Source organism: Gobius niger (assembly GCF_951799975.1).
Source record: "Gobius niger genome assembly, chromosome: 18".
In the NCBI taxonomy this organism is placed as follows: Eukaryota; Metazoa; Chordata; class Actinopteri; order Gobiiformes; family Gobiidae; genus Gobius; species Gobius niger.
Window position 1 is genome coordinate 2637473 of NC_136869.1, and position 25281 is coordinate 2662753.

Here is a 25281-nt window from a genome sequence, read left to right on the forward strand (position 1 = left end):
AAGTTTCTGGACCAGCTGATTTCCTAACCCTGCATTTGTTACGAACACCGCTGCCCCTTTTTTATTTCTATGGTTTGAACCATCCACGTCAAAGAGCTGATTTTGACACGAATGCCAAACAATAAGGAACATATCAGAAGAATCCTCGAGGACTGATGATACAAGTATGGTACTACTGGTATCAGAACGTTTTTGATGCTGTTGGTCCAGGGACAGCATTAAAGGAAGTGACTTAGTTCATTCAGCTCAAATAAATGATAAACATTTAAAGGAACCGGGCACTATTTACATACTGAGATATCTTCTTGCCTGAGCTTAGTACCTGTCTGGTCGCGCAAAACGACCAATGATGTTGTTAGCCTTTGGCCTCTCCCAGCATATTCCTATAGCTCCAAACGGGCGTGAAGTTGGAAGCGACCACGCTCTTCCACGGGCACAAAGACCAAACAGGTAAGTATCAAGAGGGCATGATTTTGTGTTTCTAATCACAGACTATAGCGGAGCTTCTTTCCTCTTAGCATGAGCGCTAGGGCTGGTTACCGTTAAACGGTACCTACTTGGTACCGACGGTAGGGGGCGGTATGGGAAAACTTTTTTTTTTCTGTGCTAATTTTCGGTACTTTTTCTCTCCAAACGTCAATAAATGATCCACAGTGAGTCTAAAAAAGCCTGAACTCATGAGCAGCTTCAGCACAAATGCAGAAGCAAAGCTATAACTTACTCACACTTCAGTCATTATCAGAGATGGCAGAGCCGCGGACTGAGCCAGGACTAAACCAGGACTAAACCAGGACTAAACCAGGACTAAACCAGGACTAAACCAGGACTAAACCAGGACTTACAGTAAACTGGTTAAAAACCAGGACTAAACCAGGACTGAATAAGAAACTAGACTCTTAGACAAATAGAAAAGCAGTGACATTACGGTAGTGACAACGAGAAACACATGGGCTTTACCTTTAGCTTTAGCCGCAGAGCCTGAAGTTACTGCTGTTGTTTAAACTCCAGCTGCACCGAAGCGTTTGGGATCAAAGATTGTCTCTGGAAAAGGTGAGCGCTCACTCTGCATTAGCCATGTTTGGAACAGTTATGGTGCATTGTCAGTGACAGAGTGAGCGCTCTCACTACGTAACAGATCTGTGACGTGTGAGGAGCTTTCACTGTGGAACAGCTCAGTGAGTTTAGAAAAGTTTATCTTCAGTAAACGGTCCTGATGTGGATCTGGTCTGTTCCTGCAGCTCAGGAGGTAATAATGTCCTTTCTCTCGTTTTATCACGGCTTTAGTGGAAATTCTGCTCAAAAAATGAAGTTACAGGTGACGCTCCTGTTTTCTGATGTGCCGTGTTTGTGCCGCTGTGCTGTTTGTTCTCCTGAACAATACTTTTTATACACATTATTTTAACTCAATTAAAATAACATAGGTATCGAAAAAAGTAGTAGTAGTATCGTTAAAGTAGTGGTTTCAAAAAATAACTAACGGTACCCATCCCTAATGAGCGGACCGTAAGATCTTGCAGCTCCAGACATGCTGTAAGTGGACAGACTCTTTCGATGGGAGAGAGAGAGGGGTGGTGGGGGTGAACATGTGCTTTTCTTTGGATTGCGTTTCGTGACAGTGTTTAAACTCACGGTGGGATAAAAAGGTTTTGGTTTGATTTTTGAGAGCTTATAAAAGGCCTAAAACGCTCATGGAAGAACACGAGGCAGAACGATGTAAACAAGGAAAAGAGTGTGAGGCTGTATAGGAGATTGTTCTGTTTTTTGGTTCCATATTTGAGTATAGGCATCGGAAAAAGTAACGTTCAGGTATCGTTATCGTAAACTAAGCATCGTCAAAGTACTGGTCTCGGAAAAAAGGAAACTTTACCCAGCCCTAGTCTCCAGTACTAAACAAACATGACTTTTATTCCCTCATACAAAACAGCTCGAAAAGGAGTGGCAAACACAGTCCACTGCAGAGTTTAAAGGACTTCCTTCTTCACCTGTCGGTCTGTCACCTCAGGCCTCAGCCTTTTCATTAAAAAAAGAGCACGTTGTAGTTAGAGTCACATTTCTGTCATTCCTGGTGTCTGACATAAACAGAGTCAAATCTCCACTGGAACATAGGCTTTGTTTGATGCCAAAGTATTCACTCGATCATTCACACACTGGACATACATCATTGTCCTTTGTTCAGTCCCAGGCTCCTCCCTGTGAGGTCGGACGTCTTCTCTCTGAAATAACCCGTCTGTTCAGTCCGCGGCTCAGTCAGTCGGCTCCTCTCCTCCTCCCCACACTCGTCGCTGCTCCTGCGCTCGGCTCCTGTTTCGGATTTACGGCGCTGAAGGCTGAGTCACGGTACGTTCCTCTGATCTCGCTCGGACGGCGCTTTTACGGCTCGCGCTCTGACAACCCGGGGGCTCACGCTGCGACTGCAATAACAGCTGAGGCCACTTTGTTATGTTCCAGCACTAGGTGAAGCACTGGTTTGACACGGCTTTGGAAGTGACTTGAGAGAGAGAGAAGGGGGAACTGTCTTGTCATGCTTTGTTAAGTTTGTAAATGATAGAAATGTGGAAGCTCAGAGTGGTTTTGTCCCACACTGGGATCCATGAGTCACGTTAATGAATGAAATGTTCCTTTTAAAAGTGATCAGCCTCATCCAGGATTTGGAATATCTACATCAGCGTGAAGCAAACACAACAAAGGCGAGATGCTGCAGCTGAACAGGAAGAATATTTCAATGTAGAGATTTCGACTTTTGCTGTAGATCACTCATAAATATGGGACAAAATGTATTGCAGTTTTTCTGTCATGTTATGTTTTCATGTAAATTTAAGGCATTTTATAAGAAAAAAGGTAAAAAAAATTCCCAATATTCTTTACATAATGGATGAAGCCAGGTGCTGATATGTCGGTTACAAAGATTATTGGATCTTGAGCAGGGTTTGAAAAAGCGGCACGATGGCATAGTGGTTAGACCTCGTGCTTCACTGAAGGTCCCGGGTTCCATCCCTGAATGAGGCATTTCTGTGTGGACCAGAGCTGCCACAGATGACTTGAAAACATACTCGGATTCCTGATTACTTCTTTATAACCAAGTAACTTAGTTGGTTTACTGATTACTTAATTTAAACAACAAAAAAGTGACGAAAAATTTATGAAAAAGGGGCAAAATTGTCAAAAAAATAAAAAAGAGATTTTGTCAAAAGAAATTGACAAAAATTTGACAAAAAAAATGACAAAAAAGTAAAAAAAAATAATGAGTTGAATACCCAACAAAAAAATGATGGGGAAAAAAATCTGATGACGTGAGGAAAAAAGATCCTCTCGGTTCAGGCGGGAGTTAAGAGGTTAAGGCAAGACACAGGTGAATAGGGATTTTTTATTTAAAGATATGAAATTGAAACGTCTGCTGTACTGTACCTCATATAAAACGAGGTGTTCTATGTCTAAAAACACCCAAAATGTCGCGTTTTTCCGGCGACGAAACTGAATAATGGATTGAGCCAGATTAAAATATATGGTTTTATTTTGTATCAGTAACAATGACATTTTCAGAGGGGATTTTGGATATCTTGTTTAGTTTTTTAGTGAAAAAATCTGTAAAATTTTGAATTGACCTTGTTTTTTTTTACATTCAAAACTCAATAAATCAGATCTTAAAAAATCCCTCAAAAAAATCTTCCAAATATTGTTCAATCCGAGGCTGGAACATTTGAAGTCTGTAGGAGCGACTGACGTGGATATGTTGTTGCCCCAATGAGAGAAAAATGCCTTTTGAGGAAATGGCCTTTGATATTACGATTTCAGTGTCAGTGCAATATTTAAATATGATATTGTAAAGATTAGGTATAATTTTTATTTCCAGGTGAAAGTTTATATGTTCAGAGACCAATTTGGCTGAAAAAAAATGAGTTTTGCCTGTAGTGTCTCCCCATAACTAAGGAGTACAGGAGTTGTCCATCTTCAGTGAGGGTACTTGAGTATCTTCTGTACTCAAACAGGTCAGGGCAGCTGTGATTAAAGGGGAGGAGCCAGGCCAGGCTCTGCTCCTCCTGTCGGTCTTTATCTGGGCTGCGGGCTGAGATGAACCTCACGGATGAAGAGGCGAAACGTTCGAGACTTCAACTACAGAGAACAGAAGACGACTCAAGTACCTTCACTGAAGTAACTAAGTTAGATTACAAGTTACTTTATTAGTTACATTAACCCCTTAACTCCCGCCTGAACCGACCCAGTTTGGCTTTACCCCAGTCCAAAAGCTTCTGGAAAAAAGCTGTGAAAATAGCAACAAAACTGAGATGAAAACAATGATGGAAATGTGACAAAAAAGTGAGAAAACATTGATGAAAAAGTGGCAAAAATGTCACAAGAAATTGACAAAAAATGGAAGAAAAAATGACAAAAAATGTGACAAAAATGTGATAAAAATGTGATAAAAATTTGACAAAAAAATACAAAAAATTGACGAAAAAATGACAAAAATGTGACAAAAAATGACAAAAAAAAATGACCAAAAAGCTACAACAATGAGTTGAATACCCAACAAAAAAATGATGGAAAAAAAATCTGATGACGTGAGGACAAAGATCCTCTCGGTTCAGGTGGGAGTTAAGAGGTTAATCAGCTGCCGACGTCACCTCTTTCAAGTCTCGCGTTATTGGAAGTTATTGGAAAACATGAACAAAGCTCCACAGAGTCAGAAACGTGACACATTTCCATCTCTCTCCTCAAATGTCCACGTTTATGTCGGGAGTTCTTCAGGCTGAGGATGTGAAGAAGTAACTGTAATCTGATTACTGATAATGCGTTAGAGTAGGAGTCGTTACTGAAGAAAGTCATCAGATTAAAGTTACTGGGGTAGACTTTGCATGTTCTCCCCGTGTCTGTGTAGGTTTCCTCCAGTTTCCCCACCACTAAAAACATGTACAATAGGCCAGGATGAGTGAGAGTGAGTTTCAGAGTGTGGGGACAACGGATGGAAATTAGCCCATGGCAACACCCCGGCGAGGCGTGTTCATGAACATGCATGACCCGTGTGTTCACCGACCTTTCAGGCGGCACATTCTTTACTTCATACATTTTGTGACGTCTCACTGTGACCGTAAAGCAGGGGGAGGCAAGTTTGTGTCACGGAGGAAGATTTTCATCACAGCCAAAACACAGAGGGCCGAACCTCACCATGGTCGCCTAAAGTTAAGAACCATTTTGTGTAAATGCCAGTGTTTTACATCAGTGGTTCTAAAGTGGTCCGGCTTCAAGACCCGCCATTACCTTAATGACAAGCTGTGACCCAAATAAAAATGTACTTTGTCATATATCTTATAAAATATTGTATTTGCCACATGTTTTTATTGAACAAGCCGTAGATTTGCTTTTAAGACTGAAAATTATGATCAAAATGACCCAATAATATTAATTTTAAAAGACTCCAGTGTGTTTCCGTGTAGTTTCAGATGGAAAATATTGAAAAAAAGTTTCCTCTAGGCTCGCGACCCACTTTTGAGTCCCGACCCACCAGTTGAGAATCACTGTTTTACATTATATATGACCAAGTGGGATGTTCTGCAAGGACCTTTTCAAAAATACACTCTAAAAAGATACTTTCTCACATTTTTAGAGCACTTTAACCCCTTAACTCCCACCTGAACTGAGCACATTTTCTACAGCTTTACCCCAATCCAAAAGCTTCTGGAAAAAAGGTGTGAAAATAGCAACAAAACTGAGACGAAAACAAGCATGAAAATGTGAAAAAAGTGACAAAAAATGTAAAAAAAAAATGGACAAAAATTTGACAAAAAAGTGAGAAAAATTTGATGAAAAATTTAGAAAAAAATGAACGAAAAAGTGATAAGAATTTGCCAAAAAAATGTTAATAATTTGACGAAAAAGTGACAAAAAAGTCACGAAAATTTGCCAAAAATGAAATGAGTGCCCAACAAAAAAAGTGATGAAAAAAAATCTGATGATGTGAGGAAAAAGATTAGTTTTGTAGGTCTTAGCTTTCAAATGAGGATTTGGGTAAAGCTGAACTGGAGAAAATGCTCTCGGTTCAGGCGGGAGTTAAGAGGTTAACAGATATTTGATCCCTTATTTGCCTAATAATATTTCTCCAAATCACATTGGGGGCCAGAGGTTCTGTGCTGGAGGGCCGGATTTGCCCCCGGGCCTGACGTTGCCTCCCCCTGCCATAAAGCTTGGTCTTGTCGTCTGTAAAGCTCCTGATCCCTCTGATCTGTCGTAAGAGACGTTTTTGTTTTTCATGAACTCACTGGTCTTATTGTGGCAGCTTTGGACCAAATAAACTACAAATAAACTCTGTCAACATTCAAATTATGCCTTTTATGCGTTTCAAAGCTCAATGAATCAGGCAGGGATTTGATCTAAACAACTTCCTCTGAAAAAAAACCTTCAAAGTCGAAGTTTGGAGTCTGAGGGCGCGACGAAAGTGACGCTAAAAACCTTCTTTTAAGAAAGTTTGGTCTAAAGTTTTGTATCGGCTGCACATGTGAGAGTTCATCACTGCAGACTCTGGGTTTTCCTCATATTCAGTAATCTGCAGTTTCAAATGTACCTGTACCTGTTCACCAGCACCTGCCTTAAGAAAAGCTGATTTCATTAAACTTTAACTCATGAAGCTTTTGTCACCGACACATTCTCCGGCTCTTGAAAGAGTGTTTGTTTGCTTTACTCGAATACTTCATGAGGAGAGGGTTCACCTGAGGACACGCACAGAGCCCCTTTCATCCTGACCCACTTCACAAACAAAACCTGCTCCGCACACGCCGTAGCTCACTTCACAAGCGCTCGCTCTGAAACCTCTAGAAATGTTCATAATAATAATAATAATAATGCAGGTTATAACCTTCATAACCTGGAGGAGGGACAGTTTTCTTCATCGTCGAAATACCGAGGGCCGAATCCCCCAATGGTCGCCCAAAGTAAAGCACCAGTTCTCCAAATGCCAGGACTGTTTTCATCATTAAGGACTTTTTAACACAATTGGTTGTATTTTGCATATTGTTAGAGTAGATAAACAGGTATTTGTACAGTAATGTTTCTCAAAATCATCTTGAGGGCCAGATGTTCTCTGCTGGAGGGCCAGATTGTGCCCTCGGGCCTGACGTTGCCCATCCCTGATTTAAGGTGTGACGCTGCAGAAAGTTTTTTAAATGTAGAGAAACCAATTTGGAACGTGTGCTGTAGATTAAGGACATAAATATGAGGAAAACATGTCTATTATTCATATACAAATAAGAATGCTCAAAATTTCCCATATTTTTTGCTGTTTTTTTTTAGTGGAAAAATCTGTAAAATGTAAATTTCGCCTTGTTTTTTGAAAGTCCAAACTCAATAGTTAGGAATTAGATAAAATCCCTCCCCTTTTTTATTTTTTGTGAATCTAGAATCTCTAATAAACCTTATGTGTGGTTTTGGAAGCTCTGTGATCATCGGAAGTGAAATAAATGACGATCGAAATGTGCACGTCAATATAGGGCAGGGGTAGGCAACGTCAGGCCCGGGGGCCAAATCCGGCCCTCCTGCACACAACCTCTGGCCCTCAAGATGATTTTGAGAAACTATTACACAAATCACAGAGTACTTTTAACATTATTAGAGTTAAATGGGAGAAAATAAGGTAGAAATACTGTCATCCATCCATCCATCCATCCATTTTCTTCCGCTTTATCCGGGGCCGGGTCGCGGGGGCAGCAGTCTCAGCAGAGATGCCCAAACTTCCCGACCCACACACACCTGTAAATACTGTCAATACACCCAATTAGGTCATAACACTGAAGGAAGTGCACTGGAAAAAGAATAATCGTTTTAAGGAAGAAATTACATAAATCTACTTGAATTAAGAGATTAAATCTAAGGATTGAGTAGATTTGGTCTGATCTCGGATGAGATAAAACCTTTAGTAGTAGATATTCTCTTAATTCAGATAATTTTGTGTCATTTAAGTGAAAAACAATTATTTGTCTGATTCCAAGTGGGTTTTATTCTTGTCCCATTGGCGCTTCAGCATTTGTATCTCGGATTAGTTCAAACCGACTCAAATTCAACATAGAAGAACTTTAATTCAAGCAATTTTAAGTAATTTATCTCATGATAGTAATTTTTCCAGTGTTGTGCTTTACTTTGGGCTGATAATCAGCAGCTTCGGCCCTCGGTCTATTTACAATAAGGAAAATCGGCCTCCGGTAAGAAAACAGAAATACCAAGACACCAGAACAGTGTTTCCTTAACCTCTTAACTCCCGCCTAAACAGAGAGCATTTTTGTCATTATTTTGTCGTTTTTTTGGTCATTTTTCCGTCAATTTTTGTCATATTTTTGTCAAAGTTTTCATCACTTTTTTGTCACATTTTCATCATTGTTTTCGTCTCAGTTCTGCCGCTATTTTCACACCTATTTTCCAGAAGCTTTTGGAGCCAAAGCCAAACTGGAGAAAATGTGCTCAGTTCAGGTGGGAGTTAAGGGGTTAACTTTGCGAAAGGAGTGAAACAGCGCCCCCAATTTGTCTCATGTGGCCAAAAAGTGTACTACATCCACATTTGCCATTGAAAATGAATGGGAAAGAGTTAGAATTAACCAGATGCTGCGCGAAAGTAGGTCACTCTCTGGCGGGCCGACCCAATTGTTCCCCACTTTGGGCACCCCTGGATCAAAGGCTCCAGAAAACAGAACACAAAGGTCGATTTCATTTCATTCAGAGAAAGGGAGGCACAGACAGGGCGTTCCAGACCATATAGATTCACATCGACTGCTCAATGTTCCACTGGTCCATCTCATTTCCATCTGTCCTTCCTCTCCGTCCTCTGCCTCTCCTCATTATGCAGCAGACGACAATAAAGTCACAGAGGAACAAGAAGAGACTGTCCCCGTCTGTGTCTGGGACTCACTTAGACACAAACCACTGTTCCCCGAAGTCTGCTCTTGTTTTCCTCAAGGCGAGACGCTGCAGCTGAATGAGGGGAAAATCAAATGTACAGATATCGATTGATGAATGATTTGTGAATGAATGAGCGTGGGAAAGACCAGGGAGCGCCGCCATGTTGGAGGGATTTCCTGGAAACCCCGTCCTGAGTGGATCTGTTTACGTATTGTAGATGAATTGTTCGTCTTAAGTGCTTCTTCACCTTCTTGTTGTAAATATATAGATCTCATTTGTGTGTCAGGAGCTCTGAATTTGTTTAAAACCGTCTAAATATTGGACCCGGTCTGGTTTGGAGACGGCGGGAGCGACGGCCATATTTGGTAAAAGGTCAGAAGTCGGGAAGTCGCCAGATTTTAACATGTTCTGTCCAAACTCTCCAGTCAAAGTGTCAGCGGAGTCGTGTTTCAGATCGTCCACTCAGGAGCAGGACTGGCCAAATGTTTGACTTGCAAATGTTGGATTTGATCAGAGGTTTAACCCGTGGCTCCACGCCTTGTTTACACGGAACAATGAGGGCTCACCGTGATCTGTAAATCCATTATTGGAATAACCTGGTCGTTCATTACGTTCAGGACGCTCAGCTGATCTCATTCTTTGGACAAAAAGTGTTTCTGAGCTTAGACCTGACCCACAGCAGCAGCTCCAGATCAGGATGGTCAGTTACAGGGAAAGGATCTCCCTTTTACAAACAGGATGTGGTTCAGCGTTGAGCTGATACTGTGTTCAAACATCGTCTTATTGATCTTTCACTGAGTCCGTTTCCAGCCCTGTCAAGAGTTTAAATTTTCGCCTTAACTGAGCGCACTTTCTCTAGTTCGGCTTAACCCAAATCTAAAAGCTTCTCGATTGGAGAGCAACAGTGTAACGCAGGGCTAGGCAAGTTTTCTTGGCGGAGGGACGACTTTCTTCATTGTAAACTGCCCGAGGGCCGAAGCCGCTGATTATCAGCCCAAAGTAAAGCACAACATTGGAAAAATGACCATCTTAAATGAGATAATGACTTAAAATTGCTTGAATTAAAGTTCGTCTATGTTGAATTTGAGTCGGTTTGAACTAAGCCAAGATACAAATGCTATAGCGCCAATGGAACAAGAATAAAACCCACTTCAAATCAGACAAATAATTGTTTTTCACTTGAAATGACTGAATTATCTGAATTAAGAGAATATCTACTACTAAAGGTTTTATTTCATCTAAGACCAGACCAAATCAACCCCAACCTTAGATTTTATCTGTTCATTCAAAAAAAAATGTTTTTTTTTTCTTTCTAATGCCAGTGTTGTACATCATATGTGACCCAACTGGGTGTATTGACAGTATTTCTACTTTTTTTCCTCCCATTTAACTATAATAGTGTTAAAAATACTCTCTAATTTGTGTAATAATGTTTCTCAAAATCATCCTGAGGGCCAGATGTTCTGAGCTAGAGGGCCGGATTTGGCCCCCGGGCCTGACGTTGCCTACCCCTGGTGTAACTCCTTTGAAAGCTAAGACTTACAAAAGTGATCATAACTTTTTTGCCACGTTTTGTCACATTTTTGTCCTTTTTGTTGTGTTTTCGTCGTGTTTTCATGTCATTTTGTTGTCGTTATTTGTTGCTTTTTCATCGCTTTTCTTTATTGTTTTTTTGTCTCGTCTTCGTTTCTTTTCTGTCACTCTTCTTCTTCTTCTGTCACACGAAACAGCTCTCAGAGATCTGGAGAATGATGCAGAGGTTCTGGGTAATTCATTTGACCAAAACTTCCCATTAAGCCAGTTTTATCCAAAGGTCAGAGTTCACGCCGTTACTTCCCCATTACGGTGAAGAAAAGTTCCCGAATGTGCAATAAGGAAACTCCTGTCCCGTCGCTTCATGATCGATCGTTTCCCCCATGTTTGAGAAAAGCCTCTCCCGCTCTGACCCGTCGCTTTACAAAGGGGGGGCGCGGTTTTGAGTCTGGGCCCCCCCCTTTGAGTGCAGACAGTCGGGGCTCACACATGCTCCTGTTTAAACATCAGAGACAGTAAATGAGCTCGTAAAGAAGAGCCAGGGCTGAAGGATGTAACGCTCTGGCTGCTGCTTGTACCTGTCCGTGAGGGGAGCTTTTATCTGCGTCTTTTTCTGATCCGACGCCAACAGGAAGTGGCCAATAAACCTTCACAATAAGAGGCTCCTTTTATCTGACACAGTAAAGTAAACACGCTCTGACAGGAGGAAGGATGAGCCGGACAATGAGGAGGATTTCAAAGCCTGAGAGTCCATTGTCAAAAGAGAAATGGGTCTTTTAGTTCTTGTATTTATTAGGGTGAATAGATAATCAGGCTTTTATGAGTTTATGGTTTTGTGTCTGTGCTGTTTAAAGGGTCAAACCTCAGAAGCTCAGTGTCCTTTACCTGAAACTAACTGTTCTGATCTGGAGCTGCTGCAGGTCAGTTAACACTATGAGCCCAAAGAATGAGATCTGGTTATTGGATTTCTTCTTCCCTGATGGCTCGGGGGTATTCCAAGATGACAATGCCAGGACATTGTGCACTGCAAAAAGTGGATTCTAAGCAAGTAAAAAATGTCTTACTTTAAGAAATAAGTTCTTATTTTTTCCCTAAAAAGTAATAATGTCTTGCCGAGCAAAGTTTTCTTGAGAATTTTTTTTATTATTTTAGGAAATAAAATCTAGACATTTCTTGTTCAGATAAATTTGCTAAAAAACGTGCAAATTTTTCTTGTAACAAGAAAGAAACACTTTTTGAATCTTCTTCAGCTTTAGACAAAGAATTTTTTTTTTTCTTTTTTTAAGAAATTTTAAGAAAAAATAAGATCACAACAACTCTTAATGTAAGAACTGATTCTCACAGATAATACATTCCATTCTTTAAAGTGGGCGGCTCGGTGGCACAGCGGTTAGAGCCTCAGCTTCACAGCTCGAAAGTCCTGGGTTCGATTCCCACCAGGACAGGGCCTTTCTGTGTGGAGCATGTTCTCCCCGTGCCTGTGTACATTTCCCCTACCACTAAAAACATGTACAATAGGTGAATCCTCCAGCAGGTAGAATCACCTGCTGGAGGACCATCAGCCTGGCTCCACATCATGGAGACGGGACCCCGGGCGCAGGCAATACTTTCCTTAAATATTAGTTTTTATTAAGAACATTTTGCTCAAATATGTGTTTAATTGAGAACATTTTACTTAAATCAAGCAACATTTAAGTAAAATACCCACAATTTCTCACTAAATAAGAATGTTTGGACATTTTGCTTAATTCTAGCTATTTATTTGCTTAAATTTAGTGTTTCTTTCTAGTTTTAAGATAAGAAAAATATTCTAGAAATAAGAATTCTTAGCAAGAAAAAAATGCTGACCCCATTGGCAGATTTTTTTTTTTTAAAACAAGACAAAATGTCTTATCTTGTTTTTAGAAGGGTACTTTTTGCAGTGTGAAAGAGTGGATCAGGGAGCAGGAGATGGACTGGCCGTCAGAGTCCAGATCTGAACCCCTTTGAGGATCTGTGGGATGTGCTGGAGAAAACTTTTTTTTTCAGTGTACTCAGTTAACTAATCTTTTAATGTTTAGGGTTAGTGCTGGAGAAGGCTTGTGTGTGCTTGATTTATTTTTAATTTAAGGACACTTTTGAGAGTAGAAGGATGTGGAGTAGACTGGAGAAGAAGGTGTGAGAGCAGAGGATGCAGACGAGTGGGTACAGGGGACGACCTATTTCATCTGCGGGAACTTGTCAATGCCCTACATGTTTCACCTCGACACCTTTTACCACAACTTTATTACTTTATTATGTCATTCTGAAATACGAAAGAGAATACTGAAACCCACTTTATCTTAAAATGAGCCATTTCCATCCAAGCTGATGGGATAAAGTCATATCGAGAGGTGGTGCTGATAGTTTCCGCCTGTGGTTGAGGGTTAGATTCCTCGCCCACAGACGCTCTCTGTGATGTCATCATGTGGGTCGCTAATTAAAAGCTCTGTCTGTTCCAGAGACTGAAGACAAGACAAGAGGACCACAAACCGGAGCCACTTCAGAGGAAACATGGACCACAGCCGCTGAGCCATGTGCAGAACTTTAGGTCTACTTCAGTCCAGCTTTAGGTCTACTTTAGCCCAGCTTTAGCTCTTCTTTAGCCCAACTTTAGGTCTACTTTAGCCCAGCTTTAGGTCTACTTTAGCCCCACATTAGCTCAACTTTTGCCCCACTTTAGGTCTACTTTAGCCCAGTATTAGATCAACTTTAGCCCCACATTAGGTCTACTTTAGCCCAGCATTAGGTCTACTTTAGCCCAGCTTTAGCTCTACTTTAGCCCAGCTTTAGCTCTACTTTAGCCCAGCTTTAGCTCTACTTTAGCCCCACATTAGCTCAACTTTAGCCCCGTTTTAGCTCTACTTTAGCCCCGTTTTAGCTCTACTTTAGCCCCACATTAGCTCTACTTTAGCCCCACATTAGCTCAACTTTAGCCCCGTTTTAGCTCTACTTTAGCCCAGCATTAGGTCTACTTTAGCCCCACATTAGCTCTACTTTAGCCCAGCATTAGGTCTACTTTAGCCCAGCTTTAGCTCTACTTTAGCCCCACATTAGCTCTACTTTAGCCCAGCATTAGGTCTACTTTAGCCCAGCTTTAGCTCTACTTTAGCCCAGCATTAGGTCTACTTTAGCCCAGCTTTAGCTCTACTTTAGCCCAGCATTAGCTCTACTTTAGCCCAGCTTTAGCTCTACTTTAGCCCCACATTAGCTCTACTTTAGCCCCACATTAGCTCTACTTTAGTTCTATCACAGCCCTAGTGTTGCCTATACTTCAGCACTACGCTTATCCTTGTTTACCCCTAGTTTTGCCTGACGTTAGCCATAGTATTGCCTTACTTTAGCCTTAGTTTAGACTTACTTTAGCCCTGGGTTTGCCCTAAAGGAGCCATGTCCTCGCTGCACTGCTGGTCGTCTCTGGTTGGACTCCTGCTGTGCGTGAACTTCTCCACACAGAACAAAACTCAAGGTAAGAACCATCCACTTCAGCAGCAAATACATGTCACTTCCTTATTACATCAGAATCAGGGCTTGATTTTGGATTTAGTTTTAGCCTTTGGGCGGAAATGTCATTTAGTCTTAGTATTTTAGTTGTTTTAGTCAATGAAAATTACCAAGTAAATTCCTTGCAAGTTTTCATGGTAAAGTCGTGTTGGATCCTGTTTTATGAGTCAGTTGATGTGATGAACGCACTTCCTGTCGATGTAACGCAATATAGCAACAACAGAAAGTCAAAGTTAAAGTGCACTTTTTTAACCTCGCACTGAAACTATAGCTCCTGCAGACACCAAACTTTCCGGTCTTACGTAACAAGATTTTGACATTGTTCCAACATCTCATAAATCTAAAAGGTTCTGGACTGTAGAGTAGGTCTGGGCAATTAATCGAATTTTAATCTAATCGAGATTTTAATAAAGGTCGATCACGATAATCGCGTGGTGCGTTTTAATCGAGGAGAATTGGCCCGACCTGTCGCAATGCTGCAGCGCCTGTCAGGTCAATCCCAGGGGAACACTCAGCCCAAACAAACAGGAAACATAGGATGGCACATGCGGCACCAAGAGGAGAGGACCTGGGGATTTTATGTGTAAAAAACTTGTAATGTTTTGCGTCTCCTTTGCAGATGTTTGTGTGTTGCAGATGTTTGTGTTGTTGTGATGGGATGTTGTACTGAGAGGCTAGAAGTTTGTTGGTTTTTGCTGATGAGTTGCTGCAGTTTTCAGTTTGGCCGCAGCATCTGTTCACACGCTCGTCCAGGAAAGACCACATTTATTCATTTTTTCTTTTAAAATCAAAATCGAGATCGATCAATATGGGGAAAATGAATGTGATTTTTTTTCTTTCCCACAATCGCCCAGCCCTAACTGTAGAGCAACAATGTAACGGCTCATTTGAAAGCTAAGACTTATGAAAGTGATTGTAACTTTTTTGTCATGTTTTCAATTTTTTTCTTGTTTTTTTGTTGCTTTTTCATCATTCTTTCCATTGCTTTTTTTTGTCTTGGTGACACCACATTTTTGTCACTTATTTTGTCAATCTTTTGTGACTTTTGTTGCTTTTTCATTGCTTATTTTGCTTATGTTTTTGTCACATTTTTGTTGCGTTTTCATCCTCGTTTTCGACTCTTTTTTAAATAAACTTTTAGATTTGGGTAAAGCCAAACTGGAGAAACTGTCCTGGTTCAGGCGAGGGTTGGAGGTTGAATCAAGCGTACAATGTATGAGCAGGGACAGAGTTCAGACTGTTCTCACTGAGAGGACCGACTGCAGCTCAAGGCACTTTTCCTGAGGGGCAACAACAGCGGATCCAGTTTGTCTTTGCTCAGATTTACAAAAACATAAAGTCAGACCACGTAAGAGATCAGCATCATGAAGAAGACAGACCTTTTCCAGTTCAGCAGCTTATATTTATCCAATATACCACAGGACTAATGACTCGCTTATTAAAAAAAAAAATATTCCCAACGCGGTAACACTTTACATTACGGGCCGGTAAGTCTGTGGTACTTATAGTGGTAATTACTAGTAATCACAGTGGTACTTCTTGGTACTTATTGTGGTACTTACAGTGGTACTTACAGTGGTATTTACAGTGGTAAGTACAAGTATTTACAGTGATAATTCTAGGTTATTATTGTGGTACTAAAAGTCATAATTACTAGTCATTAGGGTTAGCGGTTAGGGAGACACAGAGTTACCACTGTATCTCTCATTACTAAGATACAGTGGTAACTCTTAGTAATGAAGGTCATTCTTCTATGTACTTTGATACTTTAAATCAGTGTTTCCCAGCCAGGGGTACGGGGACCCCGAGGGGTACTCGAGGACCTAGCAGGGGGTACTTGGAACTCTATCAGATTGAAAAAAGGGGGAAATGTAACATAATTTTTTTTAGGAAAAGCTATATTTTTCAGTAAAATGTGAATTTTAGGTTTATTTTGACAGCAACATCGTCCTTTTTCTTACAAATACCACTTTTAATTAACTACTTTCTTAATAAACTGTAACACCCTTGAGGTAGGGGGTACATGGTTGACCACTGACAGGCCAAAGGGGTATGAAAGACAAAAAACGTTGGGAACCACTGCTTTAAATGACAGTTTCTAGTAGTTTCAGTGATACATCTATGGTACTTATTGGTAATTACCATTGTAAGTAGCACTGTAAGTACCACTGTAATTACCACTGTAAGTACCAAGGACTTACCGGCCCGTAATGTAATGTGTTACCCAAAACACCCATCATATTAAAGCTCTATCCCGTCATTAGATTGAAATAAACTCTGTCTATTTCAAATGAAAAGTTTCCCCCTCATTACAGTGCTAGATCTGCCCTTTGGGGCTTTTCCCCTCCGCTCTGTTCGCTCTCACGCAGCAGCGCGTGTTTTACCGCGGGATGAACTCACGCTCAAACATTTAAGAACTTTTGACCTGCAATTTGTCAACACAGCAGTGACACTTGGGTGAAATTAAGGCGAGACGCCGCAGGTGAAAAAGGGAAAAAATGAATTATGAAGAGCTGTAGATTAGAGACACAAGCACGAGGAAAACCTGTACTGTCATTTTAAGCTTTCACACAAAAATAAGGCCGTTTATGGATAAAAAAAATGAACATAAATATTTGAATATATTCAGTGATGAAATCTGCAGAATGTTTTATCGATTTCAGTCTTGTTTCAGACATGTTTTGATCGTGTTTTGTTGATGTTGTGAATGAACGAGCGTGGGAAAGACGAGGGAGTGCCGAGTGAGGGATTTCTTGAAAAATTCCGTCGAGAGAGTTTGGTCTATTTTTTACTCTGACATTAAAACTAAGGTGCTAAGGCGTAAATCTCTCAGAAAATCTCAACCTCGCCGCCGTGTGAACGCTCTGCCAACTTTGAGAACAGTGGGTAAACCACAAACATGAGTGTCTGTGGTCTGGGGGCAGGTGTTTGCTCTGTACGGGGTCAGACGAGGGACAAACTTCCCGACAGGTGGGCTGAATGTGCAGCTGCTGTGGAGGATCGAGAGCATTCTGACTCTGAACGTTCCTCTAAATGTCACCGCTCCACCAGCGTGTTCTGGACTTTCACGTTTCATTTCTAACAGAAGCCGATTGATCCTGTCTAATCTTCACCGATTTAGGTCTACTTTAGCCCAGCTGTAGGTCTACTTTAGCCCAGCTTTAGGTCTACTTTAGCCCAGCTTTAGGTCTACTTTAGCCCAGCTTTAGGTCTACTTTAGCCCCACTTTAGGTCTACTTTAGCCCCACTTTAGGTCTACTTTAGCCCAGCTTTAGGTCTACTGTAGCCCAGCTTTAGGTCTACTTTAGCCCAGCTTTAGGTCTACTTTAGCCCAGCTGTAGGTCTACTTTAGCCCCACTTTAGGTCTACTTTAGCCCCACTTTAGGTCTACTTTAGCCTCACTTTAGGTCTACTTTAGCCTCACTTTAGGTCTACTTTAGCCCCACTTTAGGTCTACTTTAGCCTCACTTTAGGTCTACTTTAGCCTCACTTTAGGTCTACTTTAGCCCAGCTGTAGGTCTACTTTAGCCCAGCTGTAGGTCTACTTTAGCCCAGCTGTATGTCTACTTTAGCCCCACTTTAGATCTACTTTAGCCCCACTTTAGGTCTACTTTAGCCCAACTTTAGGTCTACTTTAGCCCCACTTCAGGTCTACTTTAGCCCAGCTTTAGGTCTACTTTAGCCCCACTTCAGGTCTACTTTAGCCCAGCTTTAGGTCTACTTTAGCCCAGCTGTAGGTCTACTTTAGCCCCTCTTCAGGTCTACTTTAGCCCAGCTTTAGGTCTACTTTAGCCCCACTTTAGGTCTACTTTAGCCCAGCTGTAGGTCTACTTTAGCCCCTCTTCAGGTCTACTTTAGCCCAGCTTTAGGTCTACTTTAGCCCCACTTTAGGTCTACTTTAGCCCAGCTTTAGGTCTACTTTAGCCCCACTTTAGGTCTACTTTAGCCCAGCTGTAGGTCTACTTTAGCCCCACTTTAGGTCTACTTTAGCCCCACTTTAGGTCTACTTTAGCCCAACTTTAGGACTACTTTAGCCCAGCTTTAGGTCTACTTTAGCCCAGCTTTAGGTCTACTTTAGCCCCACTTCAGGTCTACTTTAGCCCAGCTTTAGGTCTACTTTAGCCCCACTTCAGGTCTACTTTAGCCCAGCTTTAGGTCTACTTTAGCCCCACTTCAGGTCTACTTTAGCCCAGCTTTAGGTCTACTTTAGCCCCACTTTAGGTCTACTTTAGCCCCACTTCAGGTCTACTTTAGCCCAGCTTTAGGTCTACTTTAGCCCCACTTCAGGTCTACTTTAGCCCAGCTTTAGGTCTACTTTAGCCCCACTTTAGGTCTACTTTAGCCCAGCCTTAGATCTACTTTAGCCCCACATTAGGTCCACTTTTGCCCAGCTTTAGGTCTACTTTAGCCCAGCTTTAGGTCTACTTTAGCCCCACACTAGGTGTACTTTAGCCCAGCTTTAGGTCTACTTTAGCCCCACATTAGGTCCACTTTAGCCCAGCTTTAGGTCTACTTTAGCCCCACACTAGGTGTACTTTAGCCCAGCTTTAGGTCTACTTTAGCCCCACACTAGGTGTACTTTAGCCAGGTTTAGGTCTACTTTAGCCCCACATTAGGTGTACTTTAGCCCAGCTGTAGGTCTACTTTAGCCCAGCTTTAGGTCTACTTTAGCCCCACACTAGGTGTACTTTAGCCCAGCTTTAGGTCTACTTTAGCCCCACACTAGGTGTACTTTAGCCAGGTTTAGGTCTACTTTAGCCCCACATTAGGTGTACTTTAGCCCAGCTGTAGGTCTACTTACCTCATTCTCATTTTGAAGCTCAAAACCCGAGTTAGTTTTAACATCTGCAAACATATTTTAATCACTGCGCAAAATGCTATGGCTAGCAATGACATGCTAACATTAGCCAATCAAAGCAAGAAATGATGAGTGGATCACCTAAAGCAGCCTAAAACTAAACTTCAAACATCAGGCATTTAGCCTGATGTTTGAAGTTTAGTTTTTGGAATGAGTGAAGGATCAGATCAGATTGATTTGTAACGGCTCATTTGCAAGAAAAGATGAAGAAAAGAGGAACCTTCACTTTTGCACTCTCAGCAGCCACTTTTAAGAATGTCTCTTGGTATCGGTTAATATCGAATATCGTCAGATCCTCAAACCCAAAGTATCGGAACAAAACAGCTGGATCGGTGCATCTCTAGAAAAAAACATTTTTCAAAATTGCTTTTTTTTAAATGTACAGGTTTATTTTGTGACATGGAAGGTTTGTTCTGAAGAGAGTCTGGATCTGGTTTACTTTCTTTGGACAGCTTTGTTATTTGTGGGCAAAATAATGTGTTAAACTTAAATTGTGTCTCCTTGGGGGGAATTCAAAGCTGGCACGAAACAGACATTGAAAAAAACTGCAAAATATTTTGTACAAAACTGGATGATTTGGAGTCTGTAGGAGCTCCTGAATGCCTTTGGAGGAAATAGCCATTGACGTGACAGTTTCCCAAATCAATCTAGAGAGAAATTGTGCAATGACAGTTTATGTTAAGAGCAAACTAGCCCAAGGTAATGTGTGCAGCCAGGCCCAGTAATAACAGAGATATTAATAACTATAAATCAGCTCCAAGCGTATCACATTTTGACAGTGTAAAGGCGAGCGTGAGGCCTGAGTGAATAATGTAGATTGTATGTTATGTAATAAATACGGCTGTGTTTTCAAAATGACAGAGTCTCCTGCAGCTCGAGGGAACCGTGTCCTCGTCCCGGCCGCCGCTGCAGAGACTCACACACCTGTTTGTGCCTCTGAACGTGTCGGGACAGATGACTGCGCTGACAGGCCTTAATGCTGTTAAACTCACAGTCAAATCCCTGCTATACTTTATAACACGACTTTCTGGTTACTGCACCTGTGCGGCTGATCCTACTCTACATTCACCTTAGATAAACTCTCTGCAGCTGATACCGCCTTCACTCTCTGCTTCTCAGTGTTTGTGAATCCAGTCACTTCCACATAATGAGCCGAGGCCATGGTTCTGTTTGGGAAAAACGTGGTTAGCTCCAGGTCGCTCTGGATTTAGCGCTGGATCTACGTTCCTCAGAATGAGATCTGGGTCATGACCGAAAGGAGAAGATACAATAACAATAACAATATCCAATAACTGCATCAGACTCATGAATGTATTCTTTATGCACGCCCTCATAGCCTTAGAAACAGCCGGTAATTTATAATGTGCAGCTAAGAATCCTGTAACTCCGGCAACGCTCAAAATGATGGACTTGGTTTGTGGTTAATGTCTCTGTAACGGCTGGACCTAAAACCATATGAAACAAAAACTGTCACAAAGTCCAGGGTCTCCTCTCTCAGCCAGAGGCGGCAGAGCAGCCAAAACATTTACTAAAGTTAGAGTAACGCTACTTTGAAACCATTTTACTCAAGTAAAAGTAAAAAATAAAGCATTTGGAGAGACTTTTACTTGAGTACTGGGAGTAACTGAGAGTGGCGGCCGGTGATGTGAAATCCCGTGGGGGGGGGGGGTGTTGTCTATACCTACCGCACTTTCAATTACATTTTAAAAGATACTTATAAACATTGTTTTTAACATAAAAAATAAAGAGGGTTATCGTTGGAAATAAATCAAATAATGAAATGAAAATGATTTCATGTTCAGTATGGTTAGGCCAAGGCTACAATCCGGTGTGGCTTGTTTACATGCATGAGACCCATGTATGTTCATTAACATGCACTGTCCCGACCAAATAAACCAATAAACCAATACATTTCATTATGTGCCTCAGAGCTACTTAAAACGTTTAATACAATAGATCCAAGGTTTAAACCTGTAAAGTGTCAAATGTTCCGGTCAGAAATAACAGAGCAGCTTACGTTAAATGGTGAGACTTCTCTGTAGCACCTGAGCTCCTCCTCAGTCAATGAATGACGTTCTCCTCACATCTTCTGTCGTAGATCCTCACAGTCCTGAATCTTCTCTCCATCAAATGTCCACGTCCGGGGACAAAACTGTCCAGGGTTGTCCCAAAGTTTGAAATAAACCAGCAGCAGCTAAAGCAGAGGAGCTAGTTAGCATCGTAATGCTACCTCCAGAAAAGTCCGTTTAGACGAGACTTCTGACTCCCGGGTCTTAAATGGGAAGTTTTTTCTCCCCTGGGTGCATAGCTCAGCGCTGCTAACCTCACAAGCTACTCTATTGTTTACAGTCGGCATGTCCACGTGCGCGGACATTACAATGATTGACAGCACCGCTGTCCAACGACATCAGACAAAAACACAGGGGCAAATATGAATTGGCTGCTTATCACAGTGGGCGTGTCCAGGAGGAAAGTTTAGGCGGCCACTAAGAGAGAAGCCTCCAGTCACGTGCTTTCCTAAAGTTCAGGGGCTCGTGTTTACTCACAGCAGAGGCGCCAGGTAATACATGAATCCAGTGAAAACCCTTTTTAAATACATCTTAAATACATCTGCGAAAGGCTTTTCTGCAAAATATGATGCTATATTTTGTATATATAAGATAACGATGATATTTTAGAAACATTTCAGAGAGAGTGGCACCCCAGCGCCCCCTATGGACCGACCGCCCCTGCAAAGTCTGATTCATATTTCAGTCATGAGAAACAAAACATGACTTTTTTTTTTTTTTTTTAAAGATCCCTGTATTTATTGGCACAAGTTACTTAAAGGGATATTTCAGGATTTTTGACATAGGGCCTAATTTCCTAGTTATCCAGAGAGTTGTTGATTTCTGGAGAAAGTCTAACCCAAGCACAGTGCAATATAATATATTATAATAAAAATCTCCAGAAATCAGCAACACTCTGGATAACAAGGAAATGAGGCCCTATGTCAAAAAATCCTGAAATATCCCTTTAAGTAACTCGTGTCAATAGAAGTTTGGATGATTTTAGTCTCTCCTTTTCATTTTTATTTTAGTCTTATTTCAGTCGATGAAAATATCTGTACATTTTTAGTCTCATGAAAAGCTTTTAATTTAGTCCAATTTTAGTCAAAAATATCACTTTGACAAGACTGAATATTTTAGTCGATGAAGTTAACACTGACTTGCAAAAGTTACTTCAAAAAGTTGCATGTACTTGAGTAAATGTATCTGAGTACCACCTCTGCTCTCAGCACATATGGACTGAGGTCACATGACTCACAAAGGCGCTCAAACAATATTCAAAATTATAAGTAAGTGCTTTATTTGTAGTGGTAATGCAGTAGTAGTAGTGCAGCAGTAGTAGTAGTGCATTAGTGCAGTACTAATGCAACAGTGACTTTGCTAATGTGAGAAATCCCGAGGTGTGGTTTAGAATGACAGCCTCATGTGACTCATGTGTTTGGCCACAGTCTGAACGTCAGGGTTTGGCTCCGTGTGAGACGTCAACAGTCACTAATGAGAGATAATGCAGCTATAAATACAAGTAATGACACGAGGCAAAGGTCCTTCTGATTATTTACCAACATCACACTTAAACATGAGATGAAGAGATGTCAGTGTGAAACTTCTGCTGCAGATTAAAGATATAAATATGAAGGAAAAACATATCACAAGTCATGATGTGTAGAAATGGCCATAATTGCAGAGCCAGGTTTAAATGTATTGTTTGATTTTGTTGATTAATTAGTTACAAATATTTGTTCTGGGGGGACTTTGTATCTTAGTTTTTGAATAAGCGCTTTTTAACCCTTTAACCCCCGGAGTAACTAATATCTGTTTCTATGAATAAGTGAGAAATGTCATTTTATTTTCCAAGAAATGAAAGCTGGAAATATGAACTTGGCGTTTGCAGCTTCATGAACCTTCAGAGATGCAGTGCCTCTCGAAAGTACTAATACACTTTGAACTTTTGCACATTTGTCATGTTTACAACCATAAACATAAAGATTTGATTTTGATTTTTTTTTACTGAAAGTTCACACATAAGTAACAGACAGCTGTGAAGTGAAACCAAAAGTAGAAAACCGAAAAGTGGGGCCTGCATAATTATTCATACAGCATGAATGAATACTTTGTGGAACCCCCTTTTGCTGCAATAACAGCTGCAAGTCTTCTGGGGTCTGACTCTACAAGATTAGCACAAGTAGAGACTGACATTTTAGCCCATTCCTCTTTACAAAACAACTCAAGCTCTGTCAGATTAGAAGGAGAGCGTTTGTGATCAGCAGTTTTCAGACCTTTCCACAGATTTTCAATAGGATTTAGGTCAGGACTTTGACTGGGCCATTCTAACACATTAATGTTTTTTTTAAAGGGGCTAGACGCATGCTCACTACTGCCACCTCAGGTCATATGTGTAACTGCACCTTCTATATGCATGAAGGCAATTCGGACCCGAAGTATCACCTTTTTGAGTGACAGTGCAGGGTTTTAGAGGTCTGAGCTCATTCTGCACATTAGGACATTGTTGGAACATTTAGGGGGAGGAAATTAGATAATTTTACCATTTTTAAACTCTGTATAATCCCTTTAACCCCACCTGAACTGAGCACATTTTCTCCAGTTTGGCTTTACCCCAGTCCAAAAGCTTCTGGAAAAACGCTGTGAAAATAGCAACAAAACTGACACGAAAACAATGATGGAAATGTGACAAAAAAGTGAGAAAACATTTATGAAAAAGTGGCAAAAATGTCACGAAAATGTCACAAGAAATTGACAAAAAATGGATGAAAAAATGACAAAAATGTGACGAAAAAATTCAAAAATGTGACAAAAATGTGATAAAAAAATGACGAAAAAATGACAAAAAAATGACAAAAATGTGACAAAAAATGACAAAAAAATTACAAAAAAAATTACAAAAAAAATTACAAAAATGAGTTGAATACCCCAAAAAAAAAAAGATGGAAAAAAAATCTGATGACGTGAGGAAAAAGATCCTCTCGGTTCAGGCGGGAGTTAAGAGGTTAAACCATTCCATTGTAGATTTATCTTTGTGTTTAGGGTCATTGTCCTGCTGAAGGTGAATCTCCGCCCCAGCCTCAGTTCTCTTGCTGACACCAGCAGGTTTTCCTCCAAAATCTCCCTGTATTTGGCTCCATCCATCTTCCCAACTAGTCTTACAATCTCCCCAGTCCCCGCTGAGGAAAAGCAGCCCCACAGCATGATGCTCCCCCCCCCCCCCCCCATCTTTGACACTGAGGATGGTGGACCATACATAACGTTTTGCATTTGGGCCAAAAAGTTCAATTTTTGTCTCATCTGACCAAAGCTCCTTCGTCCACATAGAGCTGTGTCGTCCATATGACTTCTAGCAAACTTCAAACGGGATTTCTTATGGCCTCCTTTCAATAATGGCTTTCTTCTTGCCACTCGTCCATGAAGGCCAGATTTGTGGAGTACGACTTATGGTTCCTCCAGCCTGGTTTTGTCTTGTGTGTTTCTCATAAATGAAAGTAAATGTAGAGTAAATCCGAGACCCAGACGGCTGCCGTAGAGAGAGATTCCTGGCACGTTTGTCTGATTTACCAGAACCGGAGCCGTGTCTCTCTCTCCGGGCGGTTTGTGGCAGCTGCTCGGTCACGCTGCTCTGACTTACATTGTTTTGTTTACATGTTGCACTTTCCCAAAGCCGCCATCATCTCCTCCAGTTTCTCCTCACGTTTGCCTGTTCTCTGACCGCGCTCTGGACTGCGGTTTGGTCCTGAGGGTTTCCGAACCCGTGGGTGGCACAGGAGTGAGTGAAATGGCCTCACAGCCGGAGGGTCTCGGCTCCTGAAGTGGGCCGGTCTCTCCCCCCCCCCCCCTGTGTCTGAGCAGGTTTCCCCCGGGGGATCGGGTTTCCCTCCACTATGGGGCGGTTTGTCTCCAGGAAAGCTCCGCAGTCACGTCCTCGCTCCGTCGGCTTTTACATCAAAATAATGAGGCGTCGACAAAACCCATTTAGTTGAATGAAAGAGCAGAGTCTTTGTTTGGAAAACCAAGGGCTGGGATTCAATATCACAATACAGAGGGAGAGGATTTGGAGATTTGAGAAAGTAAAGCTGAAAGTAACACATGATCTCAGATGGTGAAGGCGCTTAAACATCACAAAGAGAAAATGACAATGATTTATTTCAATGGCACTGATCTGTTTTTGCAACTGAACTCTTCATATTTTGCTTGCCTGCACTGAGCACTTCTCTTGATGTTTATATTTGTCGAGACTTCACATCATTAATTTAATCAGAAGTCATTTAAAAAAGTGCAAAAACGGAGTTAGAAAAAGCCTTTATTTCACATAACTGGATTAAATATCCAACGTGTTTGGACTCACAGGTCGTCCTCAGGGCAAACTCATCACTATTGTGACACATGTTCCCGTATGCATCACAACAGAGTATTGCAATACATGTTGCAAAATGA

The 25281-nt window shown here is 41.3% G+C and overlaps 1 protein-coding gene across 2 annotated transcripts in view; it reads left to right on the top strand.

Annotated features, from left to right (window-relative positions):
• Window positions 1-2213: 2213 nt before the first annotated feature.
• LOC306977704 (uncharacterized protein) overlaps window positions 2214-25281 on the top strand; it is a 34230-nt gene continuing 11162 nt past the window's right edge. For both annotated transcript variants that reach the window (XM_079576131.1, XM_079576130.1), the window contains exons 1-3: window positions 2214-2337; window positions 12891-12979; window positions 13784-13897. In XM_079576131.1, the coding sequence (XP_079432257.1) occupies window positions 13819-13897 (79 nt within the window). In that variant the 5' untranslated portion in view covers window positions 2214-2337; window positions 12891-12979; window positions 13784-13818. The remainder of the gene's footprint in view (window positions 2338-12890; window positions 12980-13783; window positions 13898-25281) is intronic.